Below are 13,517 nucleotides of genomic sequence, written 5' to 3'. Positions count from 1 at the left end.
ACAGAGGAAAGGAGGGGGAGGGAGGATCAGAGTTGATAGGAAGAATAAATGGAGGGAGAGAGGGCATCATCCGGGAGGGGGAGTTGACGGAAGCCACCTTGGGAAAGGAGATGGAGGGTGTAGGGATGGAGGGTAGGGGGGACACAACGGTGAAGACGAGGCAGGGGGCGAGGATGGGAGAGGAGAGGAGCAACCAGGGGGTGAGGGGGTTCAAGACGGCGGGAGGTGTAGAGGATGCGGATATGTTCGAGGAAGAGGAGCAGATGGGGGAAAGGAATGAGATCATAGAGGAGCCGCGTGGGGGACGGGAGGCGGATACGGAAGGCGAGGCGGAGTGCATGACGCTCAAGGATCTGGAGGGACTGATAGAATTTGGGGGGGGGGGGCAGATATCCAGGCAGGACTGGCATAACAGAGGATGGGGCGGATTAAGGATTTGTAGGTGTGGAGGATGGTAGAGGGGTGCAACCCCCATGTCCGGCCAGAGAGGAGTTTGAGGAGGCGGAGGCGGTTGTGGGCTTTGGATTGGATGGATCGGAGATGAGGGATCCAGGTGAGGTGACGGTCAATGGTGAGGCCAAGGTAGGTGAGGGTGGGGGTGAGACGGACAGGACGCGCGCAGACAGTAAGGGAGAAATCCAGGAGCCGGAAGGAGCGAGTGGTACGACCTACGATGATTGCCTGGGTCTTGGAAGGATTGAGTTTCAGGAGCCATTGGTTACACCATGCAGCAAAAAGGTCAAGGTGATTCTGGAGAAGGCGTTGGGACCGTTGGAGGGTAGGAGCGAGGGCGAGGAATGCGGTGTCATCAGCATATTGCAAGAGGTGCACTGGAGGGGGGGGTTGGGGCATATCCGCTGTGTACAGGAGGTAGAGGAGAGGGGAGAGGACAGAGCCCTGGGGCACACCGGCAGAGGGGTAGAAGGTGCGGGAATTGGCATGATGGATTGTAATGTAGGAGGGGCGGCGGGAGAGGAAGGAGGCCACCAGACGGATGTAGTTGATAGGAAGGGCGTAGGTTTGGAGTTTAAACAGGAGACCGGGATGCCAGACACGGTCATAGGCCTTTTCAAGGTCAAGTGAGACAAAAATGGCGGAGCGACGGGAGTTAAGCTGGAGGGAGAGGAGATGAGTGAGGCAGAGGAGTTGGTCATCAGCAGAGAAGGAAGGTCGAAAGGCACATTGGGTGTTTGGGAGGAGGTGGTTTTGGTGGAGGTGGAGATGGATGCGCCGGGAAAGGATGGATTCCAAGAGCTTGCTGAACACCGACGTGAGACAGATAGGACGATAGGAAGAGGCATCAGATGAAGGCTTATTGGGTTTGGAGAACATCAGGATACGGGAGGTTTTCCACAGGTCGGGATAGAAGCCAGTGGCAAGGATGACATTGTAGAGGGCGGCAAGGAGGGAAAGGAAGGAGGGAGGGCAGTGTTTGAGGTGGCGGTAGGTAACGCAGTCGTGGCCGGGAGCAGTGTTGCGTTTAGTGCGGAGTGTGAGGCTGATGTCCTGTGTAGTGATGGGAGTGTTAAGTGCAGATGGTGGGGTGTGGCCCAAGTACTGGAAGCTAGGAGCAAGGGGAGGAACAGAGGTATTCGTACGGTCCATGACATCAGGGAAGAGGGAATAATCAAAGTGGGGATCATCTGGGATGGAAAAAACATCAGAGAGGTGGGAGGCAAAGTGGTTGGCCTTACTGAGGTTGTCAGGAAAGGGACGGTCATTAAGGAGGAGAGGGTACTGGGGGGTGGGGCGGTTCCCAGTAAGGCGGTGGAAAGCAGACCAATACTTGGAAGAGTTGATGGGGAGCGTGGTGTTGAGGTGGGTACATGTCTGGCGCCAGGCTCGGCGTTTCTTCGCAACAAGCAGGTTGCGGATGTGTCGCTGTAATTGCCGGTGACAGGTAAGTGTATCCTGGTCATGAGTGCGGAGAAAAGAGCGGTAGAGGCGGCGGGACTCCCGAAGGAGAAGGACGGCCTGTGGAGGCAGGGCGGGGCGGTGAGGGTGGACGGCTTTGGTGGGGATATGGGTGGCGACGGCGTCAGACAAGGTCTGGTGCAGGAAGGCAGCAGTGCGAGAGATGTCATCAGGAGACTGGAGGGTAAGGTCGTGGCTGTCAACCTGGGTGTGAATGGAATCCCGGTAGGCATCCCAGTTGGCACGGGAGTAATCATGGACAAGTTTAGGAGGGACGTCAGGGCGAGGAGCGTGGCGGGGATGGCGACCGTTAGAGACAGTGAGGAGGACAGGAGCATGGTCACTGCCAATGAGATCAAGGACATCCGCGGTGATGCGCCCAAGGAGGTTGGGAGAGGCAAGGACTACATCAGGAGTGGTGTTGGATTCGGGCCGGGTGTGCTGGGGCAGGGGAACCAGGTCTCCCTGGAGAGTGGTGAGAAACTGATGCCACCGCCAGAGGTCGGCAGGATCGCGGCTGTGGATATTGAGGTCGGCGGCAATCACGTAGGTGGAGAAGGTGCGGTCAGTGTGGGCCAGGAAATCATACGGGATGGGGGTGCGAGGGCGGACATAAATGGTGGCACAGGTGATGGTAAGGGCGGGGAAGAAGAGGCTGAGGGTGAGATGCTCGGCAGGATGGTTAAGGAGAGGTTGGGGCCGGACAGGGAGGTGCTTGAGGTGGCCTATAGCAACTCCGCCACGTGCCAGAGGGTACGGGTTATCGGTACGATGTAGGGTGTAAGGGGCAGTAGAGATGGAGATACGGGGTTGAAGGAAAGTTTCATTGAGGACGAAGGCATCCACGCGGTGCTGACGTAGGGTGTGGAGGAAGAGGAGTTAGTGGGTGGGCAGGGAACGAATGTTGTGGTACAGGATACGGTACGATTGTTGTACCATGGGAGTGGAGAGTTAGACGAGGGTGGTGAGGGGGGTGAAGGTGAAGTGGGCCTGGTTGTGGGAGTAAGTGGCATAGGTGGTAAGATGGAAGATGGAACGGGCAGCGAGGGCGATTTGGGAAAGAGTGTGGGAGCGCTGGAAGGGGTGGATGTTTTGGAGCACAATGGTGGTGAAACGGATGATGTCCTCAGCAGTAGGGGGAGGGCGGAGCGAGTTGTTGGGGTGGATGGGGTCATCAACAGGACGGACAGGGACGGTGAGCTCAGGGGTTACTGGTGGAGGTTTCGCTTTACACTTCGAGGAGTAGGTAGGATGTGGTTCATTACAAGTGTTGCAGGAGGGGGGAGAGGTGAGGTTGGGGCAATGCTTGAGGAAGTGGGAGGCTTTGCAGTGGGGACAAGTAGGGGGGTTCTTGCAGGCAGAGGTAACGTGGTCATTGTAGGTGAGACAGCGTTGGCAGCGGTAGGATTGGACAGGGGAACGGGAGGGGTCCACCTTATGGCGCTGATTGTAGATGAGGGCTCCCTTGGTGAGGAGGCGGTCAATGGAGGAGGAGGTTTCAGTGAATATCCGCATGAGAAAAGTCGGCCCGGCATCATTGAAGATGCGACGGGCCGAGCGGTTTTCGATGTCGGGCCGGGAGTTGAGTTCCGCCAGCACCTCAGCCTCCGTGATCACGGGGCTAAGCTTCGTGATCACAGCGGTGAAGGTCGGCGGACGTCGGGGAGGTTGAGGCTGACGGGGAGAGGATGGGGTGTGGTAGGGGGTGAGGGTTGCATGTTGGCCAAATTGGATACGAGGGATGCGGGAGAGGAGGTCGGTGTGGAAGGAAGCATTGGGGGATTTTATGAGGACCGAGTCCTTGCGAGGAATCAGTTGGGAGATGGGAGCATTGGGGCAGTATTTCCGGATGGCGAGAGTGAGGGAGCGGGCATCAAGGAATTGAGGGTCAGGATTGGAGAGGACAAAGGTGTGGGTGGCAGGCGTGGCGGGGGTGGGGGTCGGGGCCGCGTCCATGGGAGTGGGTGGGTCACGGGGAATGGGGGTTTTTTTGGAGGAGACTTCGGGGGAAGGGTCAGCATTCGGGCGCTTGGAAAGTTTCGTGGACACCACTGGGTGGGGAGGGGGCAGGGGGACGGGTTGCAGGGGGAGATGGCGGGGGGCAGGACCACCCTGAGCAGCGGAAGAAGCAGATGGTGGGGGCGTGGGTGTCACTGAGACTGTGGAACGTCGAGCAGAGATCCGTGCTGGCTTGGAGCCTGTCGGAGGCGGTTCGGGGAGCGGCGGAAAGTCAGTAGCTGTCGATGGGGCGACAGTGATAGGGGAAGAGGAGTTGGGGGTGGGTACAGCCGAAAGTGGCGCAGGGGTGGGGTGGACAGGGAGAGAAGGAAGGACGGGAAGTGGGGTGGAGGATGAGCTCCATGTGATGGTGGTTGGAGCAGCGGAGGGAGAGGTGAAAATGATAGTGGTAGTGGTGGTGGGTTGGGACATGGTGGCGGCGACCAGGCGGCGGCGGCGGCGACCAGGCGGCGGCGGCGGCGGCGGCGGCGACCAGGCGGCGACCAGGCGGCGAGCACCGGCAGGCGGCGACCAGGCGGCGGCGGCGGTGAGGACCGGCAGGCGGCAACCAAACGGCGGCGGCGGCGGCGAGCACCGGCAGGCGGCGGCGGCGAGCACCGGCAGGCGGCGACCAGGCGGCGGCGGCGGCGGCGAGCAGTACTGACGACGAGCAGACGGCAAGACAAGGGTGGGGATCTTCCACGTCGAGGGTGCACCCTGAGAGTAGCCCAGGCAGTGAAACTCTTCGACGAAGAAGTGAGGGAATCCAACCCTCGAATGGGACTCACATTGAAGTTACTGTAAACTGTATAGCATTTGCCACAGACTAGAAGAACGAGTATTAAACATTCTTGGAAGAAGTGTTGTAAACCTTCGTTCACTTACATCAACGTCATTACAGAACAAAGTATATACAGTTGTTGAGATTGGCGTTACTTCAAATGCTATTCGACAAGACGTCAAAATTCGAAGTAAATGCGATTGCCATCTGTCTGTTGCTACTGGTCGGCGGACTGCGCCCCACACAGCTGTTGCCGGGCGTTGCCAAGAGATGGCAGAGCGGTAGCCGGTCCTTTGCTCACAGCAGTACGTGTTGATATCCGACCATAAAAACGGTAGACTGGCCCTGACGTCATTTTCGTGCCTCCAACATCCCTGGGCTGAAGTCACGTGAATGTTGGCAAAACAGTTGTTTCGTGTTGCGCTTGTGTCTGTACTCAGCGTTTTGTCGGGGGAAATGGCATTACATGTCAGGTGTATCAGGTGTAAGTGTTTCTAGGATAGTGCAGATCCGTTTATTGAAATCTGCTGAAGTGACTTTTATATGGTTTTTACACTTGAAATAGAGTATCACGTAAATTAAAGTGTAGAAAGTGATGCCTGTAGAGTCAGACTCATATTACATTTTGGAAAGTATCCGTGATAATTCGGTTACAGAAGTAAGGTAACTGTTTCTCGTTCCTACTCATAGGTTCGCTAAGGATGAAAACCGAAGGCGGCTTTGGATACAGGCCCTGAAACGGAAAAAACTAAGCCGTCTGCACATACGTTCCTTTGGTCGAAGCACGTCGAGGAGAAGTGTTTTGATAGGTTAGTTATTATTTACAATGTATATTTATAATTTATATTTACAGTGTGTCATTTTTAAACCTGATGTTTTTATCGGACTAAAACTGGCGGGAACTGGCTAAGTAGTGATGCTATCCCTTTTTGATTTTCCGGAGCATATGAAATCGAAGAGGCCTAAGCACCGTGAATCACACACTAGAAGGCGTTCGTCAGATGATGCCTGGTCTTCTGAAATCTGTGCTTCTAATGCCTGTACGTCTGAATGTTGTTAGAATGTCTGTGATAACTGGGAGTTACTAAAATATTGTATTAGAATAGAACTGTAACATGTTACATTATGTGTCACTTCGGACATGGTTCCCCTACAAATTATACCTCAAAACATGCATTTTTCTTTTGTTTACAGTGACGTTATGCGATATGGAAACGAAGCCGCGAAAAACAAAAGTTCCAGGTATATTGGGGACTTTTCGAATAGCGATTTGTGTACTCCTGGCATAGCAGAAAATGTGGTAGGTGTGGCAACACGGCAGATTAGCATCAAAGCCAGAAAGTTAAAGAACTTGCAGCGGTCATCTCGTGGGATGAAGAAGGAAGTCTTGTCTTTGAAATATTTGATAAATAATCTTGAAAATAATCGTGTTATAAATGAATCCCTGGCTAATTTACTAAAGGCAAGTATATTTAGAATGCCTGTCGTTATTAAAATGTATGACTGATTGCAGGTTGGAATACTTATGCTTAAATGATTGTGGCTTTTCGCTATCAGATGCTGCCACCTGGTACTTCAGAGTTGCTCCAACGTGCCAGTAAAGGTAAAGAAGCAAATAAGTATTCAGCAGCTCTTCGGACATTTGCTCTAACACAAAATTTTCACAGTAGCAAGGCATATAGCTATGTAAGGAAAAATTTTAAAACATCACTGCCTGTCCACGAACTTTAAGAAAGTGGTACAGTGTTGTTGATGGGGGTCCTGGTTTCAGTACAGAAGCAGCAATAGCGCTTAGAATAAAGAGTCAGGAACTCATTAGTAAAGTACCCTGTCATTTGATGAGATTGCCATAAGGAAGCATGTTGAAATTCGTGGAAATAAGTTTATTGGTTACATAGATTATGGTACAGATCTTGACAATGACAATCTGCCTGTTGCAAATGAGGCATTAACGTTCATTTTCACTGCTGTTAATGGTTCATGGAACATTTCAATTGTATATACTTTAGTCAATGGCCTATGTGCTGTTGAAAAATCGAACCTACTTAAGGAGGCATTGAAATTTACATATGATGCTGGAGTAGAAGTAATTTCTGTTACTTTTGATGGTGCTCACGTAAACACTGCAATCGTAGACAAGCTAGGGACCAGTCTTTCAACGTGTAGAATGAAATCTTTTTTAAACACCCTCTATGTAAGGATGATGTTTGCATATTCCTTTACCCATGTCACATGTTCAAGTTAATACGCAATACATTAGCTGGTAAAGGTGTCATTTTTTATGTAAATAGAAATACAATGAAATGGGATTATGTATTAAAATTACATGAGCTGCAAAAAATGGAGAAACTTCTGACTGCTACAAAAGTAAGAACAAAACACGTTCAGTGGTATCGTCATAAAACGAATGTAAGGTTTGCTGTGCAAACATTTAGTGGTAGTGTAGTTAATTCCCTAGAATCCCTTGACAAAGATTTGCAGCTAGCTGACTTTAAAGGCTGTTAACATACAGTTAAATTTATAAGGACAGTGAACACCATTTCTGATTGTTTCAGTAGTAGGAATCTCCTGTCCAACAGGTATAAATCACCTCTGTCAATGCAGACAGCTCGCCATATTTTACCATTTCTTGATGAAGTGGAAAAATATATTCAGGAGCTGAGACTCGAGGCTAATGGGCTATCTATTTTGTATACTAACAGAAAGACTGGTTTCCTTGGCTTTCTTGTATGTATACAGAGCCTAAGAAAATAATATTTTTCTGTCATAAACAGCTCAACCAAAACTAAGTTTCTTGCTTACATATCAATTGCTACAGGACCACATAGACACATTTTTCAGCTCAGTCAGAAGATTGTGATGGTAACAACAACCCGACAGCAGCTCAATTCAAAGCAGCCTACAAACTATTGCTTATCCATCAGCAGGTAAGAGGGTCAGAATTTGGATCTACTTTGGATACTGCAGATTGTCCCATTCTCAGTGCATCTTCCGGACTGGATGTGACGCAATCTAACCCATTTACATCAGTTATCAATTGTAATTCAGAAAAGTTAGGCCTAGATGTTGCATCAGTCTCTCATGGTCACTCATACAGCATTCCTGCTGTCTCATTTGAACAGCTGTCAAATTATGTACGGAATGTTGTTGCATACATAGAAGGATTCATTGTGCGTAAATTGACTAAGTCAGTACATTGTGTAGAATGTGCAAATTCCTTATGTGGGGCAGTGGACAGTGACATTGGAGTAATCAGAAGAAAGAATGTGGGAGGTTTGGCTACGACTTCTGCTGACGTTATTAAAAATTGTAAAGCAGCAGAGCAAGCTCATCGGTTGCAACGGGCGAAGGGAATGTTGCAAAAGAAAAATGTTATGCTTGTTCTTGTTTCATGTGCTATGGAAGATGTTGATTGTAGCGTTTTTCAATCCATCGACGAACATATTATGGCCTTTGAGTCCACAGAAAATCACAGAAATGCTGTAATAAATCAATTTTATTTGAGTGTTTTAAAATTAGAAATCACCATTTTGGAAAGACTGACAAACATTCCAGAAAGGTTGTGTGAGGAGTTTATACACAAAAACTGTGTTGTTTAAGGGACATTAAATATTCTATGCCTGATCCCTATTACATTAGAGTTAATAATTGCGAAGGTGGTGATTATTATTATTAATGTTTGAACCTTGATGTCTACACAAAGTACAGACAGAAGTACCTGGAGTTCTTAGCCTTTCTAAGTGCCCATATTGCATCCACAAAGCCTTTTTCAGTATATGTTTGGAGTTCTGTTTTCATAACAATTGGATTCATTTCTTTTACGTAAACCTAGATATACTTTTCCTCTTAACAGAATATATATTTATGTACTTTTTATTTTTTGTTTCTTCTAGATCTGTATGTTGTGTTAATTTGTTTGAGCCCTTATATTTTTACTAGATTTACTCTCTTGTCAGTGTCTTCTATATCTTTTTATCTTGTCTATTATAATTATACGGGCTGTTATGCCGTGGTCGGTTGATGAATTCTGTGGTGATTCCAAACGTTTCGTCTCCGACTGCGGGAGACATCTTCAAGGGGGTCCGTAGCTCAATGGAAGGTCCAACACACCCACTGGCTCGCTACTGACTGCCGCTAAATTCCGTGTCCGCGCGCTCCCACGCCGAGGCGTGACGTCACGTGTTTTGAAAACGTCAGTGCAATTGGCCGCTGTCCGTCGCCGTCTATCGCCGTTGCCATCACCCAGTAGTGGGCGGGTGGTACACATCATCTTTAACACCGGCATCCGTATGCCGTTTAATTTCACACCCTCCTCCTTACGGTTGAAATTATTTGGGTGTTTAGCGATTTCGATTGCCTCCCTGTAGAGCCTTTCGTAATATCCGCTTGTGGCCGCTAGTACTTGCGTCTCCTCGAAACGAATATTGTGGTTCCCTGGCTGGAAAGCATGCTCCGCAACAGCTGATCGTTCCGTTTCTCCTCTTCTGCAGTTTCCCTTATGATCTTCCAAACGTTTAGAAACAGTTCTTTTAGTGGTAGCCACATAAACATCACCACAGCTGCATGGGATCCTATACACTCCAGCTTTTGCCAGTGGTTTGCGAGCGTCCTTGGCAGGCTTAAGGTATTCCTGTGTCTTCCTGGTGGGCTTGTAAATTACGGTGACATTCCGCTTCGTCAAGATCCTCCCTATTATTTCCGTTACATTTGTAACAAACGGCAGGAAACCCTTAGATTTTGCAGTAGCCTGTACGTCAGTATGATTTCTGCGTGGCTGCCTCAACGCACGTTTTATTTCGGCGGACGAATATCCGTTCTTCATTAGTGCATTGTGGAGATGTTCCATCTCAACGTCGAGCAACCCAGGTTCACAAATATTTCTAGCTCTGTCCGCTAACGTCTTGATAACACACCGCTTCTGTTGTGGGTGGTGGTTCGAATCCCGGTGCAAATAACAGTCCGTGTGCGTGGGTTTGCGGTATACTGAGTGGCCCAAACTACCATTTTCGTTTCTGAGAACAAGCAACTTGCCGTCTACCTCCTCCTCCACTGTAAACTGAATTCTCGAGTTTATACTGTTCAGATGTTCGTGGAACCGGCTTAGTTCCTCCCTACCATGTCTCCACAGCACAGACCTGTCATCCACGTATCGGAACCATACATTTGGTTTTTTGCTGGCAGTACCGAAGACCTGTTCTTCGAATTTCTCCATAAAGAAGTTTGCAATTACGGGACTTAGGGGGCTTCCCATAGCCACGCCATCCGTTTGCACATAAAACTGTTCATTCCGCTTGAAGTATGTGGTCGTCAAACAACACTTAAACAGTTCTGAAATATCAGTAGGAAAAATTCGATCCAGCTGTTCCAATACACCATTAAGTGGAACCATGGTAAACAGCGATACCACATCGAAGCTGACCAATATGTCCTCCAGCTGGACCACTATGCCATTCAATCTGCTAATGAAATGTGTCGAATTCTTATATAAGAGTCCGAACGGCCCACATGTGGTTTCAGCAGCGTAGTCAAAAACTTGGCTAACGAGTAGGTGGGCGAACCAATGGCACTTAGTATCGGTCTTAACGGCACATTTTTTTTATGAATTTTGGGCAATCCATAAAGCCTCGGTGGTAGCGCAACCGAATTGCAGAGACCTTTCTGTACACTCTTCAATGGACGACGTTTTTATTAACCGCGACACAGTTCTGAGAACGCTGTTAGTGCGGTCCTCATTCAGCTTCCTATATGCTTGCGGATCCAGTAGATCAGTAATTTTACTCCGATAGTCGGCCACATCCATAATCACCGTTGCGCTTCCTTTGTCAGCTGGGAGAACCAAAATACTATCGTCGTCATTCAGGAGATTTAAAGCTCTTCTCTCACTTACAGTTATATTACTTTTCGGCGGTTTTGCATTGGCTAATATTCTCACTGTTTCTATAGGGATTTCTTCAGCTGTTACAGAATCTACACTGCGAATTCCTGCTTCTACATTGGCATCAATTTCTTCCGTGGGCACAAAACGCGGACTAACAGCAAAATTTCCTCCCTTGGCAAGCACAGATGTCTCATCGTCAGATAACGAACGTTTGGACAAATTGATAACGGTCCGCGAAACGTCTAAATGCCGAACAGTCTGATTAGGTAGCAAATTATCGAACTACTTTTTCTGTCAACTAGACGTTGTCAACATACGCTTCTCCATGGTATCATGCAGTAGTCTATCTATTTTATCCCAGTCACCGTTGCACAGTTTATTACTGATCGTAATATGGAGAGACATTGACTTACAGTTTGTGCTTGCCAAGTCCCGTCGGGTCTGCTGAATGCGCTCTCGTAGTAAGGCCGCCTCAGTCCGTTTGAAAATGCGTTGTGCCTTTCCCGAATAGAACAGTCGCTTTATCTTCAGAAACTTCGGTATAACGCCGACGGCTCTGCAACGAGCAGGAATGTGAGGGAACACAAAAGATGCACTCTCTTCTGGAGTCCTTCCAGGCGTCGCACTTCTCTTGACATCTCCTCCGCAACGGCGATCGACGGCGACGGACAGCGGCCAATTGCACTGACGTTTTCAAAACACGTGACGTCACGCCGCGGCGTGGGAGTGCGATGACACGGAATTTAGCGGCAGTCAGCACCGAGCCAGTGGGTGTGTTGGACCATCCATAGAGCTACGGACCACCTTGAAGATGTCTCCCTCAGTCGGAGACAAAACGTTTGGAATCACCACAGAATTCATCAACCGACCACGGCATAACAGCCCGTATAATTATAATGGACATGATATTTCCGGCCGCGAAAGTCTACATTTTAGTATCTTTTTATCTGTTAAACATTGTTCTGCCCTCTTAGAATATGGGCTTAAGAAATAAATCTGTTGGAAAATATTGTGTTGTAAGAACGAAAATGTGAAATAAAATTTTGTAAGAAATTGAAATAATGTTGTGAAGTAAAGTATTGAGTTAATTGTTTCTGCATATCTATTTTTTCCCAAGAGATGTTAGTTTTCTTTGAATACTTGCAGCAACTGAGAAAAAAGTGCAATAAATTTAAAATGAGAAAAGCACTTGGAAGAATCAACATGTACTTTTCTTGTTATCCATAGAAATTCAAACCGCCAATAGTTGTTTCACTTAAAAGTTTAAACCAGTTTCTTGATTCTTAGGCAACTGTAGTTGGTGCAATGGATAGTGTTCACTTCGATAAAATGTGTCTGCTATAGATACGTAATAGCCACCAGGTAGTAAGGATTTGACAGATGAGATTGTAATACAAAATTCAGTAGGCTCTGAGTGAAGCATGTAGAGGTACATGTATTTCATTCATATGCAACAGCTTTCAAAATTTGCTATGGAACTTAGTGAAAACATGGCATTGTGCATGGTGTTGGCAGTGCGTGCTTGTAAATATCATTGGAGTGTCAAGCACAAAAGTATTTCTATTATCTCAGTTGTCACTGCAATGGATAGTGTTCACCTCTGGCAAAATACGTCCACTACAGACACCAGGTATTAAGGATTTCTCGCATGAGCTTGCAATAAAAAATTCAGAATGGTGTTTGAGTGAAGCAAGTACAGGTCTGTGTATTTCATTCATATGCAACAGTTTCCAAAATTTGGTACTAAACTTCATGAAAATGTGAAATTGTGCATGGCATTGGCAGTTTATGAAATCTGCATAAAACAGCCTTTTCGGTGTAAGAACAACTTTTCCTATCTTTTAAGGTTACTCCTAAGGTAAGCCTAAAATTTCTGTTAAAAAATAAGTTTTTAAGCTCTAGGTTGACTAATTGTCTTCTACTGGATTTGTAGTAAGCTATTCAAACTGTTCACAAACTGCAATGATAAATATTAATATGTAATTAAAGGGGAGTTTTATTTAGTTTATGCTCACATGATTATTATGCAGAGGCAAGGAAAAATGTTCTCATGATCCCACACAGTGTCAGAACAAAATCAGATCACTATACAGGCATTTTTCTAAAATAAGAGCCCCTATTCTTATTGTACTGAGAGACTGTCAAATGTAAGCAGACCGTTTTTGTTTCGGCAGATGAGCTCTAACGTGTTTGTGCCCTGGAAAATAGCTCTTAATCTGGATGAGCGTCAGTACAGTTTTGCAATATTCGGAGTGGAAAGTATCCCTTAGATAGTTTTCTTCTAAAATTATATACTGTTACAGTTCATTGTGGGAATTATTTTGCAGTTTGTTTCCTCACAGAATGACTATCTTAAGACAGAAATTGACAAAAGTGTTTTAACCTTGAAAAGAGCTTTTCTTGAGATTGTTCTCATCAACTGTGAAGAAATACCTGTAAAAAATTAAAATCATTGCATAGTCTCTTGGAACTTTTAATTTATGGCCTGCCCTGGTTAAATTGAGAGCTGTAACGACTGTTGCAGTTGAAAGTTTATAGGTGTTTCTCGAGTCATAATTGACAGCTTTTACTACGGTGCACAATTTTCACTTTGGTATATTCATTATTCGTTTTGGGGCACTTAATATCCCACAGATACCAAGGATTTGTATATACAAGAGAGGTTATAATAAGGAAAGAGCACCTATAGCCGACACATGAAGAGAATTTTTTTCTACCTTCTAATACTATTAAATAAATGTAGGCTCCAAAACTATTTTCTGAAACTTCAAAGTCTCACCTTTCATCTAAAATATAATTTTTTAAGCTGATAGTTTAAACTTTTGTAAAAATAGTGGGAACTAAACCTTTGAAGTCCACCTAAAAATGATACTCTAAAATGGACCTGCTCCTAAAGTCGACAATTTTGCCACCTATAGTTGCCATAATTCCTATATCCCATTTTCT

General features: G+C 46.8%; 1 protein-coding gene across 1 annotated transcript in view; it reads right to left on the bottom strand.

The window, feature by feature from the left end:
- Positions 1-133, bottom strand: part of LOC124553244 (YLP motif-containing protein 1-like) — a gene marked incomplete at its 5' end in the record, with an annotated part of 63,226 nt that extends 63,093 nt beyond the window's left edge. The window contains one exon of the mRNA XM_047127132.1: positions 80-133. Coding sequence (XP_046983088.1) covers positions 80-133 — 54 coding nt within the window. The remainder of the gene's footprint in view (positions 1-79) is intronic.
- Between the last annotated feature and the right edge of the window lie 13,384 nt (positions 134-13,517).

The sequence above is a fragment of the Schistocerca americana genome, chromosome 11 (assembly GCF_021461395.2).
Source record: "Schistocerca americana isolate TAMUIC-IGC-003095 chromosome 11, iqSchAmer2.1, whole genome shotgun sequence".
In the NCBI taxonomy this organism is placed as follows: domain Eukaryota; kingdom Metazoa; phylum Arthropoda; class Insecta; order Orthoptera; family Acrididae; genus Schistocerca; species Schistocerca americana.
Note: the sequence above shows the minus strand (reverse complement) of the source record. Positions and strands in the feature narration are given on the sequence as shown.